This window comes from Dermatophagoides farinae, unplaced genomic scaffold, assembly GCF_024713945.1.
Source record: "Dermatophagoides farinae isolate YC_2012a unplaced genomic scaffold, ASM2471394v1 contig1, whole genome shotgun sequence".
NCBI lineage: Eukaryota > Metazoa > Arthropoda > Arachnida > Sarcoptiformes > Pyroglyphidae > Dermatophagoides > Dermatophagoides farinae.
Window position 1 is genome coordinate 190,445 of NW_027461514.1, and position 26,936 is coordinate 217,380.

Sequence of the window (26,936 nt, forward strand, 5' to 3'; positions counted from 1 at the left end):
TGAGGCAACAGAAGTTGTGTGATGCAAGGTACACCGACATGAACTGATAAAACTAGTGGGTCTAGTCCTGTTGCATTTTTGATGTTTAAAATTTTCTTATCAGCAATCTTTATAATCATGTCAACGATTTTAGCATTACTTTTATTAATTGCGATATGCAAAGCAGTGTTCAAACTGCAATCGGTTCGTAATGTAGGGTCCGCGTTGTATGATAGTAAAACGTGCACCAAATCAATATAACATGAAGCTGTAGCTATATGTAAAGGAGTCCATGATAACTCATCACGTGGATCGACAGAAAAACCGTGCATCAATAACGCAAGAAGTCGTATTTTATCGTTATTGCTGACACACCAATGAACAACACACCTGTTATCAAAATCAGTTTGATTCATCAACTGAATTTTTTTTTCAGTGATAAACTCATCTAACTTATCTAATTCACAACTAAAGAATTCTTCTTGAAGTTTGTGATACAGCTCATAATCAGTTGATATTTGATCAGAGCAGGGAGAAGTACATTCCATAATTTACAGCTGTAGTTTGTATTTATATTAGATTTATAATTATCAAAATTAAAATTAATAATCATAAATTTTATACTTAATTTAATTATACAGAAAAATAAAAATTTGAGAGCATAAATCATAACATAAAATGTTAAAACTCAGCAGGTTAAATCAAATAAGATGTTAATTTAAAGTTCGTTGTTTGCATCTTGGACAAGACCACATTCTTCTATCTTAATAACAGAAGTTGGTCTACCGCTGCTTGATCCGACTTTTTCGATCTCATCTAAAACTTCAAATCCTTTAACAAGACGTCCGAATACGACGTGTTTTCCATCTAAATGTGGAGTTTTTACGAAAGTTATGAAAAATTGAGAACCATTGGTGTTAGGACCGGCGTTTGCCATGGATAAAAGTCCTCTTTGATCATGCTTGATAGTAAAGTTTTCATCAGCAAATCGAGCCCCGTAGATCGAACGACCACCAGTTCCATTACCATTCTCAAAATCTCCTCCTTGAGCCATGAAATCAGGAATGATTCGGTGAAAATGACTTTTGGCGTAACCTATAGTCTTTCCAATCTGAGAATCTTTGTAGCCAATGCAGAGTTTGCGGAAATTCTCAGCTGTTCTTGGAACAACATTCTTAAAAAGTTCGAATTGAAGTTCACCTAGAGTTTGTCCGTCCTTAGTTAATTTAAAATATACGTCACTGGTCATATAAACTAAATAATCGATTTTAGAGTACAATGAAATTTAATTGACGTTTTGTCTTTTATATTTTTTTAATAATTTTTTTATTTGAGTAACATAAACAACAGCAACTTCATTTCATTTAATGATGACAACAGTGTACCCACATTCGCAGTGTTTCATGAAGTGGCTTAAGCAACCACGCTATTGAATGTAAATTTACACCCTTAGATGTCTGAAAATACTATAAACTTTTCGTTATAAAAGATGATATATAATTGGTCTGTGTTTCTTAATGGTTCACTTGAACCATAACTGCTGACTCGTTAAATAAATCTGATATTCCCATTTAATTCATGAGATATTATTGCCACAGAATTTTATTACCTGATAATAATCAGTTCTGCCAAATATCTCGAAAAATAACTTAAAGGCTATAGGAACCAGTTTAGATTATTCTAAATTTGGGCTAAGTCGCTTAAACAATTCTTTTAATTTATTTATATTTGGGTGCAAACCCCTTTTTCTGATTTTTTGCTGTTTTTACAAGCAAACGTTTAGTAAAATATATCACAAATGAATTTTTCTTCAACTACATATTCAGCAATAAACGAAGCACTTTCCTTAGGTTGGACTAAAACCGGTAGTGATCTTTATGATGTTTTGATTGCTGTGGGATGCAATGTTACTTTGGAACAAGTTGAAGGTTTAAAAAAAACTTTAAAAATAGAAACAATTGATAATTTAACAGTAGAGAACGTAATAAATGCCATTGAGACTTTGCCTAGTAATCTAAGACCAGATGAGATCCTTAATTCCCTGTGCGAAAAGTTGCCAACTTACGAAGATGGGCTAATTAATGTAATTGATTTTGCAAACATTCTTTCGAATATTTGTGATATGTCAAACGATGAGATTACAGCCGTTGTTAACGAATTAGACCCTAACTTTGTAAATAAAATTTATTTAGACACTTTTTTGCTACAGTGGTCTGAAAAGACTTTAAATAATAAAACTTAAAAATTTTAAAGTCGCAAAAAATACTTTGTAATTAATCGAAAATTCTTGTCAAATATGGTTCGATATTATCAGCCTTTGCACAACATAGATGAAAACAATGTAAAAAATAAATTATCCAACCAGACTTTCTTAGTACGTTTTTACGGCGAAAATGAAAGCTTCAAAAGTTCTGAACTGGAAGTAGAAGGAAGCATTGACAAGAACGCTTTGTTATCGCTCCTCAAAGAATTTTTGCCCGAAGACCTTGCGTCAGATTTATATCGCCTAACAATTTTTGATAACAAGTATGAAATTACATCCACTTTATCAGATTGTATAGAAAAGGCGATTAAAGAAAATGTAAATTTTACTAGTGAAGGAACGCTAGATATTAACTTTTATTCGATGTGTAGTTTTAGAATTTCACCCGTATCGCAGTTATCTGGATCTTTAAAAGGGCACATAGGGGTTATTCTTTGTTTGAAAATAGCTGCAAACTCCAGATTTATGGTTACAGGTTCGTCAGATTGTACCGTGAAAATATGGGACCTTTTAACGGTAACGCCTATTACTACTTTCAAACGCCATATCAAACCTATAACATCAATTGCTATTAGCCCTTGCTGCAGATACGTAGCCTCCGGAGCAAACGATAATTTAATATATATTTGGGACGTTTCCAATTTAAAATCTTCAAGCACAGTGGAACCACTAACTAAAATTCAGCTCCATAAGCAACCAATAACGGCTTTAGAGTTTTTGCCAGCACATCTTCACAAATTTTGGATTAACAAAACTCCACTACTGGCAAGTGCTTCGCAAGATGGATCAATAAGAATTTCCAACATTATATCAGGCCAATCTGTAGCTAACTTTGACGGACATACTAAAATGGTAACGTGCCTACGCTGGAGTGGAAATCAAAGTATTTTTGATGAAGGAAAAGAATATTTTGGTCCAATATTATATAGTTCTTCGAGAGATACAATGATTAAAATTTGGAGTCTCCCTCATAAACAAATGATCAAGTCAGTCAAAGCCCATGCACACTGGATTAATGGTATTTCCTTAAATACATCGTATCTGATGAATTGTTCAGCGTTTTTTCCAAGTTCTAATTTCACTTACACAGGTTCGATTGATGCATATTTTCAAGCATCAGAAGAAATATGGAATAAACAAACTAAAAATATCAGAAGTGAATTATTAGTGTCGTCTAGCGACGATAACACACTAGTGCTTTGGGATTTTAATAACGAATCCAAAAAAATTGCTCAATTACTCGGTCATCAACAACCGGTATGCGGCGTTTCATTTTCACCTGATGCAAGATATATCTGTTCAGCTAGCTTTGACTCATCACTGAGATTATGGTGTGGTACTACTGGTAAATATTTACATGTTTTTAGAGGTCATGTGGCTGCGGTTTATCAACTAGCTTGGTCTTCAGACAGTCGACTAGTCGTATCTTGTGGAAAAGATTCAACAATAAAAACGTGGGATGTTCAATCCAAAAAATTAAGAAAAGATCTACCAGGTGCTGCTGACGAATTGTACTGTATTGACTGGGCCATAAACGGTCAATATATTGGTTCAGGTGGCAAAGATAAAATTGTTCGTATATGGTCTAGATAAATAACGTCAATTAATCAGGCAACATACATTTTGCCTAAACATGGATTAGATTATCAGATAAATTAAAATTTATTTAATTTATTATTTTTATTATATGATCAATCTCTGTAATATAGGTAATTTTATTTTTATTTGCAGAATTTCAATTATACATGTTTTCTAAGAAACTAGATAAGTCTACTGCCGTAACTGACGGCACTGCCTGGGAGCTAACAAGGATTCCAGTAATAGATTCTGATCAGCTTTTAAGCATTAAGTTCAACAGTTCCAAAACTGATGATTCTTCTTGTATCGCATTTTTAATATTGTCACATGAAAATGAATTAATAGATTCTTCGATTCCTATATGTGAATCACTTAAAGAATATGTGTTGAAAACTAAAAATGAAAAAAAAGATTCAATATTCGAATGCGATTTACATAAACTGTATTGGGCGTGGACTGACGAAAAATCAATATGTGATAACAATAATTTGATGGAACTTGCATACAAATTTTCAGCATATCTCAGAAAACACGAAGCCAAAGTGGAGTCACTAAGTGTATTTATTGATTTAGTAACATCGAGTGCGCCTTTCATGACATTTTTATCAAGGCTATTCTTTGAATCCTACATTTCTACATTATATAAGTCTGAGCAGAAAGAAGTCAATTTTCCGAAAATTATATCGTTTAGTGCTTCCAGACTAACTATATCTGAAAAAGATAGCATCGAAATATTAGAAACTGCAAAAAAATTAGCTCTTGCTAGTATTCGAATGAAGAACTTAGTTGAAGCTCCTCCTAACGTATGTCATTGTGAAAAATTTTTGGACTACGTAAAAAAAGAAGTTCCCAAATATAAAAATCTTTATTTAACCTACTGTGACGAGAATCAGTGTTTAGACGCTGGCATGGGAGCTTTTTACAGCGTAAGTCGAGCTTCCGAGCATGGTGGGCGGCTAATTCATATAACGTACAAATCAGGGAATCCTACAACCAAAATTGGACTTGTTGGAAAAGGTATTACGATGGACACAGGTGGTTATAGTCTTAAGTCCTGTGAATCTATAATGACGATGAAATACGATATGACTGGAGCGGCTTTAGTAACTTCTACTATATTGGCCATTGCGTCGCTTGAGATAAAAGACATTGAAGTTCACGCCGTTGCACTATTGACAGCGAACGCTATAAACGAGAAAGCAACTTTCCCTGGAAGTATTGTCAAAGCATATAATGGAAAAACAATAGAAATATTAAATACAGACGCTGAAGGAAGATTAGTTCTCGCAGACGGACTTACATACTTATCGAATGTTTTTGAAAATTCGCCCAACTCGTACATTATAGACGTTGCAACTTTGACCGGTGCCATGGCAATTTGTCTGGGTACCGAAATTGCGGGTCTATTTACTAACAGTGATAAGTTAACTTCTTTCCTTTACCAAGCTTCAAAAGATAGCGGAGAAAACATTTTCAGAATGCCACTTCACGAAAAATACAAGTCTCTAATCAAATCAAAAATAGCTGACTTATCAAATATTGCAAATTCTAAACCAAACGCTTCAAGTATGACAGCTGCTCTATTCCTTCAAGAGTTCGTCGGAGATAAAATCCATTGGGCGCATTTAGATATTGCAGGAGTTTCATGGAGAGGTTCCAAAGCTGAAGCCAAAGCCTGGGGTATTTTACTATTGTACAAAGCTGTGTTGGAACTGTCCGGAACTAAACAATGACCATTTGAAAATATTATTCACAAACGAAATTCTCTTTATATTATAACTTGATTTTTTAAATAAGTATATTTTTTACAATTAAATACAACTAATGTAATAGCATTAATTCTATAATTCTAAATTATATTATAGAGTGCGAACAAAAATCTATTCTTCATAATTTATTTTAATAGATTAGAATAATATTTAAATATGGTAACGGTTCGAAACTTTGAAGCGGATATAGCTGATATATTAGACTCAGATTATTCAACAAAAAATCCTTTTGTTCTCAAGGCAAATCAGAAGTCACAAATTGGAAACTACACAATAAAAAGTGCTGCTGATATCAGTAACTCGACCCAAGGCCAACTTGCTATAGAAACTTCTAATAATCATTATAAACTTAGTGTCGGGCAAGCTACAAATGGAAATATATCTTTTAATGCGCAAACCAATTTTTTAAAAAAGTATAATGTAACATCATGGGCTAAAGCAAATGGTAGTTTTAAAACTTCATTCAAATCGTCGATCGGTGTCGATTATTCGAGTGCTCAAAACGATAGTTCATTTTTATTAGATTTTATGACTAATTCTTTCAAATTTACTTCTATTCATAAAAAAGAAACTGTATTAGGGAATGTGCAAGCAATAACCGAAATCATCAAGAACAAAGACAACGTGTGTCATATATCTACATTTGGTCTAAAAAATTCATTTACTGAACCCTCTAGCAAAAAAACTTTTGAAGCCGGAATTCTTTTAGGACTTGATAATAAGTATAAGATAACTAAACAAAGTTTATTGATTAGTTTTCTAAATGATCGTACAAAGATAGTGGCTAGATACAACATAAAGGACCAATTTCAAAATCCACCTTTAACTGTTGGAGCCGCTGTAAACATAGACCGAAAAACTAAAATACAGGGTAAAATAGACTCAACAGGAAACACTAAATTTTCATATTTCAAGTGTTTAAATGATTCTGTCAAAGCAACTATTTATGCAGGAGTAAGTTAATTTTTAAACAACATGTTAATTTAGTATAATTTTTCTAACTTTCAAAAAGAGGGAATTTCAATTTTTGGAGCAAAAGTTGATTGTAATCTTTAAACAAATTATAAAAAACTACCACCCTCTTTCGATAGTTGACTTTAAAGTATAAATCTAAATGTTAAAGTAACCCAACAGAATTTATGTCTTTGTACATCGACTCATTTGGGGGGTTGCCAAAAGGAATCATCTAAATATAAATAACTGTTTTATAAACTTACCCAAAGAATTTGCGAATTATTAATTAACATCTGATTTAATTTTTTTGAGTGCAATATTAAAATATCGTTCGACGTTTCGTGATACCATTCATACTCAATTACATCGAAAAGCACAACATTGAGATTTTCGTCAAATCCTTTCAAGACTCCTTCTATTTCTAAGTTTTCTTTTAGGATAATAAGTATTTTTTTGCCAATACACGCATCCAACGTTTTGTATACGGTTATTTGACTAGCAGCACGACTGGTTTTGTCCATAAAAGTTTTCTAGAGATTAATTAGTAATTTAATTTCATTTTTAAATATATAAACGATTATTATTGGCGCTTTTATCGTGCTGATTAGGTTATATAGAACTTTGTAGTCTTACAAGTGTTATCAAGCATGCTTTTAGGGAAATTTGTATATTTTTAGATGTAAGAAACCATCTAATATATCGTAAGGTGTATATGAATAATAAAAATGACTCAAGCATAATACCTCCTAGAAAAAATAATGAGTCCACAAATAGATTAAGTCGGTCCTATGTGACTGTTTTGTTCCCAGTTCAAATTGATCTTAACGCGTATGTCAAATATTCTTGCAATTCGCAGAATGTGTGCTGTGCCTGTTTACTGGATTTAGATGAACCGGGCATTTCTGAGTTTGGTTTGCTGTCATGTTGTTATCACATTTATCACTCTATTTGCTTGAAAGCGTGGACCGAAATAGAAAATACTTGTTGCATTTGCAAGACTAGCTTCGAGATGTACGCAGTGTATAACAAAGCTGGTGAGAGATTAAAGGTGGTGAAGGCTATACAAAAAAAACAATTAAAAAATTGTGTGAATCAGTCGTTATATCGGTGCTATATATGCAATGAGCAAGGTACTGCGCAAAACACGATTATGTGTTCTCATTGCAACAGAGTTGTGCACTATCAATGCACAAAGTTTAAGGAGTACTCAAGAGTGTGGCTCTGTGATGAACACGCACGAAACCAGATAAGTAAACACAAAAATGACCTTTGCAATGCTTTATATCAAGCCAGACAAGTGACGCTTAACGAAGAGTCGTTAGTATTACTAGCCAGTTTTAAATCTAAATATTCTGCAATTAATCTAGAGGACACGAAACAAGAACTGCTCGAGCCCTCCTTAACGCCGAAGGTTAAAGATCCCACTCAACACGATAAACAGAACACTGCCTTAAAATCTAATTTTATAATTCAGATGATCATTGGAAAACAAAGATTTTTAAAAACTGGATCAGAAATGAATCCAATTCTGAAGGAGTATTATGTATCCTATTACAAAAAAAAAATTATCAGGTTGTTTGAAAAACATTACAAAATTCTACATTCGACAGAAAAACAATTTCTTTACGAATCAAGCGTTTTTTTTCCATCTTTTATTATCAAAAAACTTGCTGACATGTAGGTTTGTTGCTAGAACATTGTATTATTTAAGAAAAAATCTTATTCCTTCGAGTAATCAACTTTAAAATACCAAATCCTTAAAGCAAACTGAACTAATCTTAGCAACAGAGCAAACATTGAGCAAATGCGCTCTGGAATTTATTATTAAATAATTTTAATTCTAAACATGTATTTCTGTTAATTTAAGGATTTTATTATTCATTTAATTGAATTTAAAAAATAGGATATTGGAAAAAGTTTAGATTAACGCCCTTGCAAAATAAAATTTATGTTCTGGAACAAAAATAAGGTTGAAAGAGTTCCTCGAAACTTCAAACTTCTCGAAGAGCTAGAGAAGGGAGAGAAGGGTGAAATGTCGAATGGATGCAGCTGGGGGTTACAAGTGCACGATGATATATATATGCGCTGCTGGACTTGTGCTATACTTGGGCCTATGAACACACCGTACGAAAACAACATTTACTCGCTAGAGGTGTACTGCGGTGATAACTACCCGGTAGAAAGACCTACAGTTAAGTTTACTTCTGAAATCGTTATGCACGGCGTCAACAACAAAGGAGAAGTGGATCCAAAAGAGTTTCCAGTGCTTGCCAAATGGCAGATGAACTACTCGATCGAAAAAGTTTTAGTTTGCATCCGTGAAGTTATGTGTTCCAATAAAAATCGCTTAATCGGGAAATAACGTCAAAGTAACCGTTAAAACAAGTTAATGATTAATCATTTTAATTCAATTAACACGTTGATTGGATTAAATATTAAATTAATTTTTATGCAAACTAAATAATCATAAAATGAGTTCTGTCCGAACTAAGCGGATAAAGTGTGTTTTAGTACGTATCATGATATTTAAATTTTTTAGATGGTAGAACGGGTTTTACAAAAGTCTGGGAGAAATTGGAATAAAAATTTAATTTGCCAAATGATTTCTTTGTTAGAAAACGGCGTTGACCCGAATTCGCTCACCGCAATAATTTTATATGTAGAGTCTAAATTATTATGTAATGTATCCTGATCTTGCAAGAATTATCCACGAAAAAATAATTTTTGCTAAATCATTATTTATTTTTCAAGGATCTAGTAATATCATAATTTTATTTTATATCATAGATGTTTATTAATTGGGTTAAAAATACATTAGGCTTCTCTGATGATTCCACTGAAGCTAATACAGTTTTGGAAGAAAAGCCAGTCGAGAAGGTTTCACAAAAACAGTCTTTTAGCAAGAATAAACCCGTGAGCAAGCCTAAAGCAAAGTCTGATAAAGTTTTATCTGCCACTGATAAAATAATTAACGATATTCTTGGACATCCAGAAAAGCCAAAAGAAAAAAAGAATTACTCTAAAGCCAATATTTTGGTTATACCTGAAGAGCTTAAAACTAGGGGCATTTGTTCGACCGAAAAACAGGATAACTCAAAAACAGTAGACTCGGAAGACGCTTCGGTTGAAAAAAAAAACTCAAACGCTAGCGAAACGGCGACAGAGCCGAAAAAAAACCAAAAACGTAATAACAGATCGGAGCGAATTAAACAAATAAAGGAGGCCTCGATTTTAAAAAACGGTATAACTGATGAGTTAGAAGAAACGCGTTCACTGTTTTTTAATACAATAGAAAAAAAACTGTATCACCTAATGAATCCTTCTGCAAAACAAAATGAAAATCTCATCGATATTATTACCAATAACATTGTTCTGACGACGAACTTAAATAATGAAATTGAAGTAGAGAAGAAACGTATTGCTAGACTTGTTCCTTTCTCTGAAGCTTTTAAAAAAGGAGTCAAAGAAGAATCTTTGATAAAAAAAATTGAAGATTTAGAGTTGAAAGGTGAAAGTCCAGATGTCATTAGACAGATTTATAATACGTTGTGCAAATTACGTACCGCTAATAACAATGTAAAATTTCACGATAAAGTTGCGGACTTAGTTGTTCGTGTACAAAAATGCAAGATAAAGTTACAGGATCAACTTGCTGCTGAAAAAGAAAAAGTACAAATTAACCAAGCATTTGAAAAGTTACGACAGCTAGTGCCTGACATTAAAAAAGATAATTTCATTTCAATGGAGATTCCCAGCACAATAAACTTGAAAAAGTTTCAGGGCATTTTGAAAAAACTGGCTTTGAAGTTTAAAATTATCATAATGTCCATAAAATCAAACAACAAAATTTATGGACATGAAAATAACATCAAAGCTTGTTTAGACTGGATGGCTGGTTGCGAATTCATTCCGGACGCAAATTACGTATTAGATTCTGCCATGGCTAGCATAGTAAATCGCAAAAACAATTCAATGCTCGCCGATTTGGAAGAAAAGACTGATACTTTGATATCTGTGTCTAATTCTACTTTAATGATGGTGTTCGGTAAAGCCGACCAAATACGAAAAGTAATTGACTTGCTGTCCGCATTGAAACTAGAAAAAGAAAATAGTTCAGCCAAGTTTATACTTAATATTCCAAAACACTTTAAAAAATTCATTCAGATGCACTTTGAAGCTAGAATTGAAAAATTGATGGAAGAATACAAAGCAAAGATACTTTTAACCCACAACTTCAATCAAAACGAAGATTTAATTGTTGTTAAATGCAATGAAAACGTCGAAGAAAAGTTAAGGGCTATTATTGTTAACGAATTTATCGAGCCTTTTGTTTTAGTTCAATCGTCTTGTTCAATGAAAGCTTTTAATAGGCTCAACAAAAGCTCAACTTCAAAGATTGCCCATAAACTTCATGAAGCTTTTGTTGACACTAAAAAAAAGTATAATTTGTTTGTAAACTATAATAAAACTGACGAATACTCCGGATCGCTCGACTATATTGTAAAGAAAGAGCACAAAAACATTGTTCAAGCTTTTATTGATGAATTAATCTCAAAAGCTGATTACTTCGTAGTTTCGATCGACTTGGAGGATTACGCCCTAGGCAATTTTAAATCTGAGTTCAAAAAGAAACTTGAAGACGATTATGATTGTGAAATTTCAATTCTCCAAAAAGATAACAAAATGTTAATAATGCACTACAAAGATAATATTGAGGAAATTACCGAGTTGATTAAACAACATCTAGTAGAAATTAGCTTTTACAAAACTTTTGATATCTCTTCTCAAAAGCTAGTTGCCGAGTTATTAAGAGAAAAAGCTAATTATTTGAAAAAACTCGAAGACGATTTCGGCGTTTCTATCTACATCGACAGGGACGAAAACCTGGTTCAAGTTTCTGGTACTGAAGGCTCAATTGAAAAAGTATTTGAAGAATTTGATAATTTGTTAATATCTTTAAACGAAATTATTGAAGTGAGCGCAGAAATTCCTAATAACAAAAACTTGTTAACATTAAAAGACCAATTCATGAGTTATCTCGGAGTTAGGTCATTTGATATTAATATTGATGAAAATGATGTTGAAAAATGTTACGTTGTTCTGAAGGGTGTTAAAGCCCTTGTTCTTGAGTTTGAAAAGCGACTTTACATTTTAAATCAATTTATAGAAAATGAAAATAACATCGACCTTTTGAACAAAAATGGATCTACATTAAACAACTTTGTTGAAGAAAATTTTCCATCTTTAGCATAATTTATGAGGCTTTATTTACAATCTTATTATATAAGTTATAAACGTTATCAATATTTCATAGTTTCAATACCGTGTTTGAAATAAATAAATCTTGGTGATTCCTCTTCTCCCGCCCAGTATGCGTAGATGGGATGACACTTATTAATGTCTTCACATTCAGCTGCACCTGCAGCAAAATATATCGAAGCGTTACTAAATTCTTTGACCATTTTCTTGTAAAGAGCTTCAGCAGCGGGTTTGAAAGTAGCCATTTTGTCTTCCGGCACTGTAGGCATCAAAACGGTTTTGAGGTAAGAGGCGAAATAAGATTTGAAAAAAGCTTTGTCGGCTGGGTATTCTTGCAGATTAAAGCTTTGCACGATATCAATTGTACGAACTTTCTCTTCTCCGCCTTGTTCTGCTGGTCCTTCAGCATCTTCATCGGCATTCATGGATATACCGTAGTCTTCTCCCCCACTCGTGATCATACGGGAAACTAATTCGAAAGCAACAGGCTCGAAAGTGCTGTGTCCGAAAGGATGAGCGCGAGGGTATCCATCACTACCAATCTCGCTGTTGCAGGCTTTGTCGACGTATACTTCTACCATTTGAATTAGTTAAAAAAACTATAATAAGTCCAAATAAATGAAATTATTATCAATAAATAATAAAATTTCGAAAAAATAAAATTTCTTATAAATTTCTTGTTATAGATTTTTAATAAAAATTAAATCTTTTTATAAATTAATTTCATCTCGGGCGAATTTCATGTTGATCTATTTTCGGCAGATAAGCAAGACGGTTGACTTACAATAAGCTAGTTTACATGTCAATAATTGTCACGTCAGTAATATTGTTGTTAAATCAGTGAAATTGCGGTTTTTTGTGTTGAGTTATTGCGATTTAAATTTTTAATAAACTAGATTTATCTTTATTCTCTTTGCATGACTAGCGATAGATCTTATGAAAGAACAAATATCTTATTGGATTTGCTAAATTTATATAGTTGTTTAAATTTAAACCCCGTAAATACTTTAATAACAAACAGTGGATGCTACTTAGAGTAAGTTACTTACCCAATGGAATATCCTTATAGCGTTTTAGAAACTCCGTTGTCAAGATTAACAGATGAACTAATTGAAATTGTAAATTATAACTACGTAAGCCAGTCTTCTAGAGAAGCTCAAATTAAAGACTTTAATAAAGACCTTACTAAATATAATTCTATCTATTTTCAGTCTGGAAAAACGTCGGCTGTTGTCAATATCTTAAATAGTTATGTCAAAAGTTTCTGGCTACACGCTGCATATGTTTTAGAATCATCCAAAACAACTTTGGAATACAATTTCCAAAACAAATCGCGCACTGATAGTTACGCTGTCTATAATAAGAAAATTAGAAAAACCGTGACTGTTAGAACATCTCAATTCTATCCTCTCGAAAAAGAGACTTCTTTTTTTTTTTTATTAGGTACTAATGAATTCTCGATAAACTACGACGCTTTATTTGTCCGAGGCGATATCGAAACGCCCATATTGGAGGATTGTTTCGAATTTTTTTTGTCAGATTGCGTTCGACCTATCGAAGCTATTGAGTGTACACCTGCTCTATTTTTGAAATTCAGATCTGCCGTTGTTAGTCTTCACAGAAATAATTCTAAAAATTTGGAAGAACCATGTCTTTCTCTTGATTCTTTAATTAAGATTCCCACTGTCATCGGCGATAATTCCCGTGTTTCTTATATTCGCTACATTCCAAAATGTTTACATCATTATTCTGATGAAACAGCCTACGAATTGTATAAAAGTACCACAGCCGACGCAATTCCTCGTCTGGGGTTTAACGTTAGTTCTGCTGTGAGGTACGCTTCACATTGTTTTAAACGTGATAGTCACGATAATGAATTAGTTTTAGCGCACCATTTATCACTTGACGAATTGCAAGGATACAATATAGAATTATCTAGCCAAATTATGGAACTAAGATCTAGAAAAATTCGAAAACAAACAACTAGAGTTTTTTATTCAAATTTGTTGTGCGAATCAAGACTTGAGTCGCGTGATTTTCATTTACTTTCTTTGCTCTTGTTGAATAACATTTTTATTACGCCAGATGTAATAATTGCTTTGTCAGTTTTGCATTGCTATCATTCAATACAAAATTTTGCATATAAACTAGATGATAAATCTCATAAAATAATTGCTGAAACTCTTTCTAGAAATTTTAAAAACGGTGACAGTAACAATTTCTTGTCTGTTCAGGAATGTGAATCGATATTACAGAAAATTCAACTTAGTCCTCGTCATTATTATAATTACTTCTTATCAATTTTGTCGAAAATAGATGAGCAGAGCTTGCCAACTTCTTTAATAACACACGACAAGAATGATTTGGTTTACGTTAACAATAAGATTTATACTCTCAGTACGTATCTAAATCTTTGTAGAGAGACACCCAGTGATCTTATCTGTGTATTTCCAGAAAAATTTTTCAATCTCGACATTTGGCGACTCTCTAGACCTGAATGCATAGAAAATGCTGAAGAAATTCCGAAAACAACAGTTAGAAAGAAAAGAACGCGTTATTCAAATTTAGAGTCTTTTACTGTCAATTCAAATTCATTATGCTCATGGTCAATTACGTCAGATATTAAGGAACAATGTAATCCTTCATATCTACTAATCTTTTATACATCGCTGTTCATCGCTACGCAACGCTGGATGTATTGGTTTAAATACTATGGATATTTGGGCAACAAAACAGTTAATGTTCTTAGAGATTTCAATATAAATCAAAAGTTTCACTTTGCCACTGATTTACTCACCGAAGACTTAGCAAACGTGCCTGAATGCGTCATGGTCGTTGTCAATCCAAATTCGTATTGCTTAAGTACATTTTATAGTGGAAAAACCAAAGAAAGTATGCCTTTAGAAATTTTTTGGTCACCGTTAGAGGAATATCAAATTTGGCTGCTACTTAAAAAAGACTTCTTCTTTAATTTCAACGATTTGAATGACATTAGCGGAGGTTTGATCAACTTTTGGGAAGTTTCAGGTTATGATTTAAATGATTCAGTCAATTTTTTAGAAGCGATCAAGTTTTGCTACAAGGAATTCGAGCTTAGAACAATGTGGGTTTCTTGGGAAAATATAAAAGAGTACATCAAACTTGTTTTACACATTTCCGTAAGCGCAAAACCCGCCGTTGCGTATAAAATAAAGTTCTTTTCCATGTTGATAGAGCATTTCATTTTAAATTGGGAGCTGACGCAGAAATCAGAAATAGCTAACAACGACAGCTCCTATTATCTTTTGGAAAGTAATAGTCTAAATTCAGATACTGTCAACTTAGAGTCTTCTGGTTTTGGAATCATGGCAGATGTCGTGAACGTTTCCTTCGAAAATGAAGATGACCTGTTTAGCGGATACACTATGGCAGGTGAGTTTAAATGTAGTGAGCCTAAGCCTGAACCCGACGTTGTTGAAGAAACCAACTTAGATTTTGGCCTAACCATGCATATAGACAACTCTGTTTTTGAAATTTTACCCTTCCTGAACTACTGTGAATACGATTGCATGATTAATTTTGACATGAGTATTTTGTCTAACTCTTTAGTGAAGTATAGAGATAAACTATTGATCGGTTCTGAAGGAAATTGTACTATGGTTAAAAAAGTTTTAGATGATATAAGACAGCAAAACCAAGAAAATTTAATTGGATATAAATTACAGCGCGAGGAACTTGCTAAGTTGTTGTCTCTCCTGCTACTTTACGAGTTTAACATTAAGACAAACAATGATGTCAACTTCGTCAACAATATCATTAAAAACGCTACTGTCAGTTCCTACTACAATTCTTACTCAAATAATTCCAGCTTAGTACAACGAATTTTGTACAATAAAGTTCAAAACAAAGGCTTCCAATATCCTAATGAAGAATTCTTGTTTACAAACTTATTGACACAAAATAAGTACAATTTAATGTATAATGATGAAGTGCTCCAATCTCTCGTATTTTTTTCAGTGAATATGAACACAAACTACCTACGACTTATTGTACCTTCCACTATGAGTTGTAGAGTTTCCTTAAACGACTCTAGATATTTCAAATACATGCAAATACAGGAAAACTCTACGTTTTATTACGCAATCATCAGACTCGCGTGTATTTTGAAGTCTAAATATGTCAATGTAAACACTTGCGTCAACGCTTTTCTTGAAATTAAATTAACTAAGTCCGAGTTATTTGCTAAAATATTGTTTGGAACTCAATTGTGTATTTATCCTCAACCCGTTAAATATAACAATTATATTTGTTATCCTACCTTGATACCGCTAACAAACACTTTTGCCAAGCCTTTGGACAATTCTTTCAACACGAAAGTCAAAAACAAATGGAATACCTTAGTCGACGAAAAACAAAACATATATCCGTCAGGTTGTGTTCCTTCCAATTCCCCCAATGAGTTTTATAGCAGATCTTCCAATTTCGGAGGCAAAACGAATTCATACATACCTCCTCTAAACGGTAATTTTAATAAAACAACTATGGAATACATTGGAAATCCGGGTAACAACTTTCAAGGTAATACTCAATTTGAAAATTACTATAATCCTGTGTACCCCGTTTACATGCCTCCGAAACATTTGATACCTAAAGGACAATATGAAGTGCCTGACGCTTTAATGTACCCATACAATAATAACCTTTCCGAAAACAATTTATCGTTTCGCAATAATAAGCATAACGCAAGTAAAAGCATGCATTTCCCGCCAAACGTCTCTTCTCCCAATCTAGCTCCGGTTAATGTAGACTATCAACACAATATGATTCCGCCTAAAAATTATTCTATGTATATGGACCAGTCTGCTATGTTACGGCCTCATATGATCCCGTATTATAATAAAACTACTTATATGAATAATGGAATGAATCAAAAATTTGAAAATCCGGTTGATAACAATGTATGCGAGTACGCTGCACAGCCTGATAAAACCAGGGGGGTTAATTTTGCATATAAAAAACCCTATAAGTAACAATATGCTCATTAGTTATCAAAATTCTTGTAGTTTTGTTAGTTCTCATTTAAGAGTAAAGAGTTAAATAAGGTTATAGATTAAAATTTATACAGAATAAATGCTGTTCAGATACATTCAGTCTTGGCCCAAGCTTTATTTCCTTGAATCCAAGTTTCATCCACGGTGTATGAGCCAGTTTCGGAATCTTGTGACACAATAATAAAATCGGCATCAGCACCAGACGATAAAGTGCCTTTGACGTTCTTGAGTCCTAGAAGTTCTGCCGGATGGGACGTTGCGCACTCAATGATCTCGTGCACAGGCACGTGTTTGTTTGTTTTGATCATGTAAAGTAAACAGCCAAACAAATTCTGGACAGAGCCAGCGAGGGTCGTAGTGTTCACGATGTACGCAGCAGGTATTTCTGCATCAATGATGTTTATATTGAGGTCTCCTAGAGTTGTATTTTTTTCTTTGGACGACATTGCTTTAATAGCGTCGGACACTAGCACACAACCTTTGGGGTAACACTTATAAAGAAGCTTCAGGTTGATGTCAGAAACGTGCAGGCCATCAGAAATTAATCCGTAAAAAAAGGGCATCGGCTGTTCAATAATTACTTCTTGGTCACATCTAAAGTAATTCAATAAACGTCTGTAGTTTCTTGGCGTTTTTGGGGTTTTTTCATCATGATCAAACACCACTCCGACAACACTCGTTGAGCGAGCTGTTATAGGGTTGTTTGCGTTCATCAAGTGAGTCAGGTACGTTGCTCCTTCGTCTATGGCTCGCGAAATTTGTTTAGTGGTCGCTGTTGTATGTCCTATACTAACTATTATGCCATGTCTTTGTAAATTTTTCAGAAGGTGTAAAAAAGAATCATTGGACGCGTCAAGTGTGACGATGCTGATCTGAGACCAGTCTAACCCGTAGACTAATTTTAATAAGTCTAATGCCTCTTTCTGCTCTTCTCCTTTTTTAAAAGATGGAATGGGAGCTATGTTGCTTGCAGAGTGACATCCTTTTTTTTCCGGACTCAAAAACGGTCCTTCGAGATGTAACCCAAGCAATGTTGCGCCTACGTCAGCGTTGCCTTGCTCAATCCAGTTATACTGAAGCAAGCGTTTATAATTTTCGCTTTTCGAACTTATGACAGTTGGCACAATCGACGTGACGCCGTGCTCGAGAATTTTTTTTCGGAAAACACTAATGTCGTCTTGAACATTGATGCTAGAGGTGAAATCTATGCCAAAACCTCCGTTAATTTGAGTGTCAATTAAACCTGGCCAGACGTAACGGGATTTCAAGTCAATGTGTTCTACAGTACATGTATCTTCGTACGAATCTACGAACCGTCCATTTTGAACAATTAAATCTTTTTTAACAAATCCAGAACTCGTATGAACCAATCCGTTGTGAAAAATTTTAACCGTGCACAAAACAACTTTATTCAGTTTAGACATAATCTTTACTTTTGATTTGGTTTCTCAACAACCTTACAATGAGAAAGTGGAACGTAATTGTCTTCCTGTAACAAAATTTTTATACCATTTAAATTATTATTATTATTATTATTTCCTACTGTGGTATTACTTCTTTCGAGTAGTACGGAAAACATTTTTTTTTGAATCATATCTTCAACAACGTGCAGATACAAATAATGCAATGGTGGTGTTACTTTTTTTTGAAGTACGTCCCCAATGTACCATTTAACTAGCAAATGGTTTATGATTGGTTTTTTTTTTAACATAAGCATTTCACTTTTAAGAAGCGCATATTGAACAAATCTGGAATATTCCTCATATAAGATAAACTATAAAAAACTGTTTTTGATATTTAACGTACAAATTCGTTCATTAAAACTCGATTTGAGTGGGTTTTTCTTTTGAAAAATATTTTTCCAAATATTCACATTATTTGTTTGTGTTAAATATTTTTAGTTTGTTGGGTATAGTTTTTGGATTATTAAAAATAGAAAAGGCTTAAATATTCCAATTTTTTCAAGAGCGTTTTATATAACACCACCTGTGATGTAGACTTTTAGAGAAAAGCATGGCTTCAGATGCGATTGAACGTTGGCTGAAGGTCAGAAAGTTTAATGAGGACGGGAGTCCAGTCATTTTTACGTGCCGTTTAGATTCTCACGACTTTCAGTCGTATTGTGAAAGTCTATACACAATAATATCTTTTATTGACCACTTGCCGATATCATTGTGGCCTCCAATCGTGAAAGATACTTTTTTTATTTTTGAGAGAATTCAAGGGTATTCAAAAGCCGCCCAAGAGTCGTTGATGTCTTATGATGTAGAGAGCAGTTTGAACAGAAGCTACGCGTTTGAAGTTGAACTTGTTATGCTAGACCATTTGCTATCAGCTTTAATTTTTATACTACTTGCGATTTTGAAACAGCACCAAGCAGATTCATATTATTATTCCGATCTGAATTATGTTACAATTAATGTATTGTTTAATATTTCCATTTTTTATAATATCCGTTGCCAAAGTTTGGCTAACATTTGCTTTCAGCAAAACGAGCAAAACAAGCCTATAGTTCTGTTGCAAAGACAGCCTTTCATTATACTTCAGCTAATAAACTACTTGCTTAGCAACTTGTTTGTTCATTTGAGAAACAACGAACTGCCAGATGATATTTATATTAACGAAATAATTACAAACTTCTTGTTGCTCGTCTTACTGGATAAGCTCTACAAGTCTTCCAATCCAGAGATGATAACACAACTGGAAGACACGCCGTTTGAGGTAGCTACGATTGCTTCGTGTGTAGAACGTAAGTGGAGCCTTTCACAAATAAAATTTGCTTCTCAAATGGGGATTGTTTCTTTTGATCTAACAAATCAAGAGGACAAAAAACCTACAGACAACCAATACCTCCTTGGCATCATTCTCGCAACTTTGACCAGCATAAAAGTTTTTATTACCAAGTTTTCTAAATACTGCAATGAATACAGTTTATTCATTCCGCAAATATGGTCAAGCGTAGGCCGATCCATGGTCGAACACGTCGTAATTAATTTTAAGTCACTTAATTTTCTGGAGCTTTACGACAAGTTGAATTCTCTTAATTCGCCTGTTGCTAACGTCACCAAATTAGTTTTACTTTCAAATATCATTGCCTTAAAAAATTCTTTTGTTTACGTCAAATCAGACACCATTGTATTATCCAAAAATAACGATATTGATTCTATCAAAGCAATTATTCACTGCTACTTTTTCTTGTTTCTTGAATTTAGTAAGTTAACATTTGAAGTCATTTCAAAGAAATACGTTGAATCGTCATTTATGTCTTTCTTTGTCAAAGAACAAACCATAATATACATACCTATGTACTACTTGGCAAGCTTCGACGCGTTTATTTTTTATTATTTGTCAAACCTCATTGAAACTACTAACAGCTCATTTAACCTCTACTCGTTTGACAAATTAATTCGAAATTTCGAGTTTTGTTCGCTACAGCCCAATAATCTTATCATGACACAGTATTATTGTACATCTATTTATCATTATTTATGCGTCAATAAACTAACTATTTTTGACTGGATTATATCTTACATTTCACTGTGTGAGTTGTCGTTTGATGTTTTAATGTTTAAAAATAATCAAAGTTGTTTCTTCAAACTACTCGATCAAATCATTGCTTTTACCAAATCTCTCAGTCGTAGCGGATATCATGAAGTTTACTTTTGCATGCTGTTCGTTTTGGCAACAATTATTTTGACCTTTTTGAACAATTACGCTAACTACGTAAAATCTCCTTCTTTTTCTGCTAATCAGATCATATTAGACAATCTGTTTGAATACGAAATTGAAGTTGCTGATATTGTCGAAGTACTTCGCAATTTTTCTGATGTTGAATTCTACTTCAAATGTCCAACCATGTTTATTCCAATCTCTCAACTAATGATATTTTACGTAACGCAAGTTATCCGCTTTGCACTGAAGGTTGATAAAAAATATATTCTTTTTGTCGCCGATCATGCTATTGATTGTTGTAATAAGTTTTATTTTTCGTCCAACATTGTTGAATTTTTAAATGCAGAAGCTAACTTTAAAGACTTGACGCCCGTTTCTACTTTTTTTCAAAAGTATACTCTTTTACTTATTGCAGCGCAGTCTTTGAAAAATTATGGCTATTTCATAAATCAAACTGACCAAGCGTTCGATGTTGCTTACCACTTAAAATACGACTCTATTGACGCGTTAAACGATTCTATTCAAGTTTCCATCAGCAATATAATTAACTTTTTTTACTCCGGCAATATTGACTCGCTCAGTTTCCCCATTTCTCTGTTTTGTTTGGAAAAATCGAGTTTGTGGACGATTTTTAAGTATATATGTGCTTTATTTGACAGTTTCAGTGAGTTTATCAAACACTGTAAGCATTATAATCAATATAATTCACTCAACACAACCATAAAACAAATCTTTGAGTCTCTACTATTCTTCCACTTTTTCGACTCAGTTCAAATTTTCAACAATTTGATTTGCTATTATATTGATAAATTGCCTTCCCACCCGTTTTTTTACTTCTGGCTTTTGTTTCGAACAGTTTACTTCATGCCTAAATGCTCGTACAAATGTATCACGTTAATTTTTATTAATGATATGTTTAATATAGGTTTTACAGAATTAATTGAGGACCGGCAAATCGACATTAATGATGTTACGAGTATGGAAGACTTCATGAAACAATATAAGTCAAATTTGGTGAAAAAGACTGAAACTCATGCCACTCTCACCAAAAAAGAAATCGTTTATCTTCAGTCTTTGGTTATTCAAGATGCTCAAGACGATAATTTGTACTTATTCGACATACTTCTCACAATGTTTCCTAAAATCGCTGAGAGTGGTTCTTTTTGTTTATCTAATGTATCTTGTCGGCTATTCTTACTATTTACTATCTTTAAATTCAACAAAACAGAGATGGCTTCGTCAACTTTGAAAGCAGTCATAAATAATAAACAGTTTTTCAAAGTTGATCAATCTGAACAAGCCGCTGCGATAAATGAAAAAAATGTGTCTTGGCTAGGCTCAGCGTGTAACGGTTTTTTTCATATATACAATCAAGATATTAACGAACAGTTTCATTCCTCTTTATTGAGAGGTTACTCCAAACAACCAGCTTTAGCTTGTGTGAATTTCTTAACAATGATATTGTTTAGTTTAGTACTACTTTTATGTGTGTTCCAATCCAAAGAAACTTCTGTTCTAATATCCTCAATAATCTTCGCCGTTTACTCAAACAACGATTCTATTATTGAGTTTGAAAATGGAGCTTTGAATCGACAAATAGCTAATCCTTTGTTGAATCGTATATTAAAAAATATAGTTGCAGATAAGTTCAAGGACGCTAAAATCAAGGACAATAAGTCAGATAATTATGCGGCTTCGAACACTTCGGAGCCTAAAAGTTCAAAAGAATTGATTGAAGAAACTTCTTTCCCCGTTTATTTCGTAGTAGATCCAAGTATAATTCATTTATTAGTGTACGAAGTGTTTCAAAACAACGTTAATAATACACTGAATTCAATTTTGAAATTGTTTATCGAGCATGAATATAAATGTTCTTTTTCTACTTTTATATTGGACTTTGCTCAAGTTTTATTAAACTCAAATCTCCCTGATACAGTGATTTACTATTTAATAATGTGTTTTCCTAAGTCTATTGTTGACAATTCGCTTAACTCAATTATTAATTTGTTAAAAATTTCAATTTACAAACAAGCTCCGCTAACAATTTATTGGTGTTTAAGTTATTTAAATCTTTTGAAGTTTCACGAATTACTGCAAGCTGAAGACTTGTTTACAAGATCTTATTTCGACAGAAATTGGTCTGTTGTTCCTCAACTGTTTATCCAACTTTTTACGTCAGGCGGTACTGAAGTTCGTTTTTACCCAAATACTTTAATATTTTCAGAACTGAAGTGTTTAAGAGAATCTCTACATTATATTAAAAACATGAGTTTTGACGAAAATGGCAACGTGACGAAAAAGTTTCAAATAAACAAGCTAGCTGCGTTGCTTTTAAGTAAGCTAGGAAAAAGTGGGTTTAACACTGTTAAAGAAAAGAAAGTTATTACATTTTTGCCCGACATTGGTATTAACACTTTCATAGTTTCTGAAGAATTCAAGGTAATAATTAGCTGTGATAATTTAAACGATAAGCAAATATTCCGTCTAAATTTGCTTAAAATTATGGCCAACGAACAACTTATTGCAAGTTTGACAGACGATCAATGCTTACATTTGTTTCACTTAAGCTCTAAACATGAACTGCTCGAAGCATTTACCCCGCAATTCAAAGATAAATTGTTTAACAGTTTGTCGAACATGAATCTTCTGAATCTAATCCCCTTGACCATTTGGAAAGACTTCAAATCTATCTGCAAAGACATAAATTACTTATATCGCTATGAAAACACTTTGATGCCACTAGAAGTGATTATTAATTATTTCATGCAAAAAAGCTCAAGTACAGATTTTTGTATCGGCACAGAAAACGAATATCATTACTTTTTATTGGTATTGTCTCAGTCTTTGTTTCACTATTCTTTATTATTGAATTTAATTAAATCAAACTTGAAAATTCACATGTTCATCGTCACTAATCTTTTAGCTTGCGACGTGAACAAAATAAAGTTGATTTTCTTGAAGTTTAATACTAATATTCCTTTACTATTTCAGATCCTTGTGCAAAAAAAGCATACTTTAGACTTGCCGTCGCAAAATCTTAGTGTGTTCTTAAACTATTTGATCGACAATTTTGTCGTTCAAGTCGAATCAATCGAAGTCAATACTACTCAAAACTTATTTTCTTCAATATTAACTACACTTTCGATATTTTTTAACTTGTGTGAGCTATTTAAGTTCGAACCTAAAAACGCTAAATACATCGGTTCCAACAAACATGTCGTAGGAGAAGAAAATTCTATTTGGATAAACGCATTTGCATGTGTTGTTTCAAGTTTCACCCCATGGGTCAATCTTGGAATTCGACTGTTGCTGATCATATTACTTTCGATCAACAACCAACGCTGTGAAGCCCGAAATAATAAAAATATTATTCTCGGTGATAACAAATCTGAAGAGCTGTTTGGCAGAATTCTTTTGGAAGAAAAAATTTTGTTAAAACTATTTAACGTCGTTAACGAACTACAACCGATTATCTTTTTGATATCCTGCGAAAACTTTTTTGCAAAAGAAGGATTTACAAAGGATCAGTTCAACCATCCACTTTTATGTTATTTACACAATAATAACGACTCTAATTTGTTGACAAAATATTTCCAGTCATTGCTAACCAAGTGGCTTTATTGCTCTTTCTACGACAAACAAGAGGTGTATGAGTTTCTCAAATATTTGAATTCGTTGGCTATGCTGATGAATAAAAACACCGGAACTACAACCCCACAAGATGCGTCCGACGAATTTGTTTTATCTGGCAGCTATTTAGCTAGAGAGTTACTAGTAAATGGCCATGTTCATCAAAAAGTATGCAAAGAACTACTTTGCCAGTTTATAGTTCACTTAAACTCCAACACGATAAATATCGGAATACACAGCGCAATTTGCAAGGCTATTTTGCTCTTTCCTCATTTTTTGAAAATAGGAACGCTTTACGAGAATTTAATTCCGTTTCTTTCTAACTTACATGTTTCGAATTTCAGAACATTACACATTCAAAATTCGCATTTTAACTTGAGCAAGAAACTTCCCTGGATGAGCAAAGTACTTCAGTATCACAAAACGGCTGATTATTTTTTGTTTAACATTGAACTGATTAAATCAATTTACACAACTATAATTCACTGTATAGACGCCTCAAACCAAATCAGATCTTATGAGAAAATTACTTTCTTGCTCGTTTTTATTTTTCCGGTTTTGTCTATTATTTCAGGTTTTACTACTATATTGAACTACTGGCATGAGTACTTAGTCGTCAGTTTGATTGAATGTTATAATTCGTATTTGTTGATTGGCGATGTTGAACCTCAGCGAAGCTCGTACACGTTGATGTGCGATGTGATGAATACCTCCATTACTGAGTATCTGGAATCCTACCCACTCTACGATCAACAAGGAAATTATAAATTAAATAGAAAACTATTCTCTTCAGTTTCGAAAGCTACGCTTAACGAAGTGTCGTTTTTATCTTTTGATGATGCGGATTATAACTCTAAAACACCGAAAGATTTCGAATATTGGCTCGTTAATAATTCGTTACCCATTGCATTTACTTCCACTCACATTTGCCAAGTTATATCATTTCTCATAAAAAGGACTAACGATGATTCACTGCTCGAACTTTACAGAACTAAGATCAAAAATTACACGGTTCTATTCAACGATATAATGAATACAAGTATGCATTTAATACCTGTTGGCTTCTTGATTTTTGTTTATTGCTACTTAGGCATCGCCAAAGCAGTTAAGTTGGAAATTTCAATTAATAATCTTTTGTTCGTTAGGTTAATGTACAAGTATATTATTCCAAAAGAAAGTCTTACAAGTGAATGCAACCGGCAGTTAAATCAGAGCGATTTTTATACGCTTGAAGAACTATATATTTTGAGAAAAAAGCTGTTCAAAGAAGTAGCAAATGCAGAACTTAGTCAAGAAAACTTGGCGAATTATAATGACACCATGATTGCTGAATTTTTAAAAGAGAAGTACAATGATTTCTTTGAAAAAAACAAATTAGTTGAAAAAGAGGTCTTTTCTCTTTGTACTTTAGCGTGTGATTTGTATTATAGAAATTTGGTGACATATGACTCTAAACTGGACATGAGCTTTTTCTTTAAATTTTTATATTGCCCAAGTTACTGTTGCCAGTTACTCTATTACAAATTGTTGAAAAAGTCAGCTCTCGTTTATAATGAAGTTAGATACTTGTTCGACCACTGTAACAAATCTTCAAGAGTTTTTATTTTAGTCAAACTAATTAAAGAGTACAAAGAATGCTTTTCAGTGTTGTATGAGTGTTCATTTTCATTATCAACGGTCAGAAAAAATTTATTTACAGATTTAAAGTCTGTTATTAGTTTCCTTTCTTATTGTCACGAAAAAATCATACTTGACTTCGATTTGCATTCTTTCAATAAACTGTACGTGAACAATCAATACTTGTACATAGTGGCTTTCCAAGCGCTTTGTGATTACAAAACGTTCAATATTGATCAAGAACGAAAAATAATGGAACTAGTGTCAGGGTTGATCGATGTTTTTATCAAATATAAATGTGTTGACAAATTATGTGTCATTATTGGCCACCTAATTCAAAACTATAATTTAAACTCTGATTCGATTATCGATCTTGCAAAATACCCGGTTGTGTTGATTTTGCTTACAATTTTAATAGATTCTTTACTTGTTTCCGCGTCCCAGGCATCTATTGAAACGCTATCTGCCATCGGTTCAAACTTATGTCGAATGGTTTCTCTAGCAGCGGAAAACGAAAATGATATTGAATACATATTTTGGTCTGTGTTTACTAATTTGATCAGTGACATATCCAAATTTTTGTTTGAAGAAAACTCGATCATAGACAATCCTATCGAACAAATTTGTGGAAAGTTCACATCTGTACTACCTAAGCACATTTTATCTAGTCTAAAACTTTTACCATCTTATTTATTTTTGTTAGATGTCCAAAATCAAGCCACAACTTATAACCTGTACTGCTGTTCAACGATACTTATAAAGACAATACTTGAAAAAAGTAATATTTTGAACGGAGGGTCTGTTAATGAACTGAAGATCACAAAAATAGCAACAACATTTATTAAACAAAGTTTTAGATCGCATCATTTTTTGTCGGTGCAAAAAGAATATTTCAACCTTCTTTCCAAAGCCTCTAAATTATACAGTTTAAATTACGATTCCAAGATCAATGTAGTCATGCAAAAATTTAGGTATAAAGTTCCTACCGTTCCTTGCTGTATAGAATACAGGTTTAACAATACTAGATTTATCGATGGAAATGACTCTTTTTTCACTATTATTCCTCTAGATAATAGTTATAGACTCTTATTTGCAATTTGGCAAATCCATCTCATTAATTTCTATGCAAACATTAAAATAGGCAATTATCAAGAAGCCAAAACGAACTACAACAAAATCGTTTAT

The 26,936-nt window shown here is 33.0% G+C and overlaps 3 protein-coding genes across 3 annotated transcripts; 2 read left to right on the forward strand and 1 right to left on the reverse strand.

The window, feature by feature from the left end:
* Positions 1-680: 680 nt before the first annotated feature.
* LOC142597910 (uncharacterized) lies at positions 681-1,228 on the reverse strand. Its single transcript, XM_075734922.1, has one exon. It carries the CDS (start codon positions 1,226-1,228, stop codon positions 698-700), a length of 531 nt encoding a protein of 176 aa, XP_075591037.1. The 3' UTR covers positions 681-697.
* A 1,479-nt stretch (positions 1,229-2,707) lies between these two features.
* Positions 2,708-3,835, forward strand: LOC142597879 (uncharacterized). Its single transcript, XM_075734896.1, has one exon. The coding sequence runs from the start codon at positions 2,708-2,710 to the stop codon at positions 3,833-3,835; it is 1,128 nt and encodes a 375-aa protein (XP_075591011.1).
* Positions 3,836-3,987: 152 nt separating this feature from the next.
* LOC142597880 (putative cytosol aminopeptidase) lies at positions 3,988-5,553 on the forward strand. Its single transcript, XM_075734897.1, has one exon. It carries the CDS (start codon positions 3,988-3,990, stop codon positions 5,551-5,553), a length of 1,566 nt encoding a protein of 521 aa, XP_075591012.1.
* The last annotated feature ends 21,383 nt before the right edge of the window (positions 5,554-26,936 follow it).

Bases quoted from the DNA above. Each gene is read 5' to 3' on its own strand.
- LOC142597910 (XM_075734922.1), bottom strand. From the start codon at position 1,228: ATGACCAGTGACGTATATTTTAAATTAACTAAGGACGGACAAACTCTA.
- LOC142597879 (XM_075734896.1), top strand. From the start codon at position 2,708: ATGGTTACAGGTTCGTCAGATTGTACCGTGAAAATATGGGACCTTTTA.
- LOC142597880 (XM_075734897.1), top strand. From the start codon at position 3,988: ATGTTTTCTAAGAAACTAGATAAGTCTACTGCCGTAACTGACGGCACT.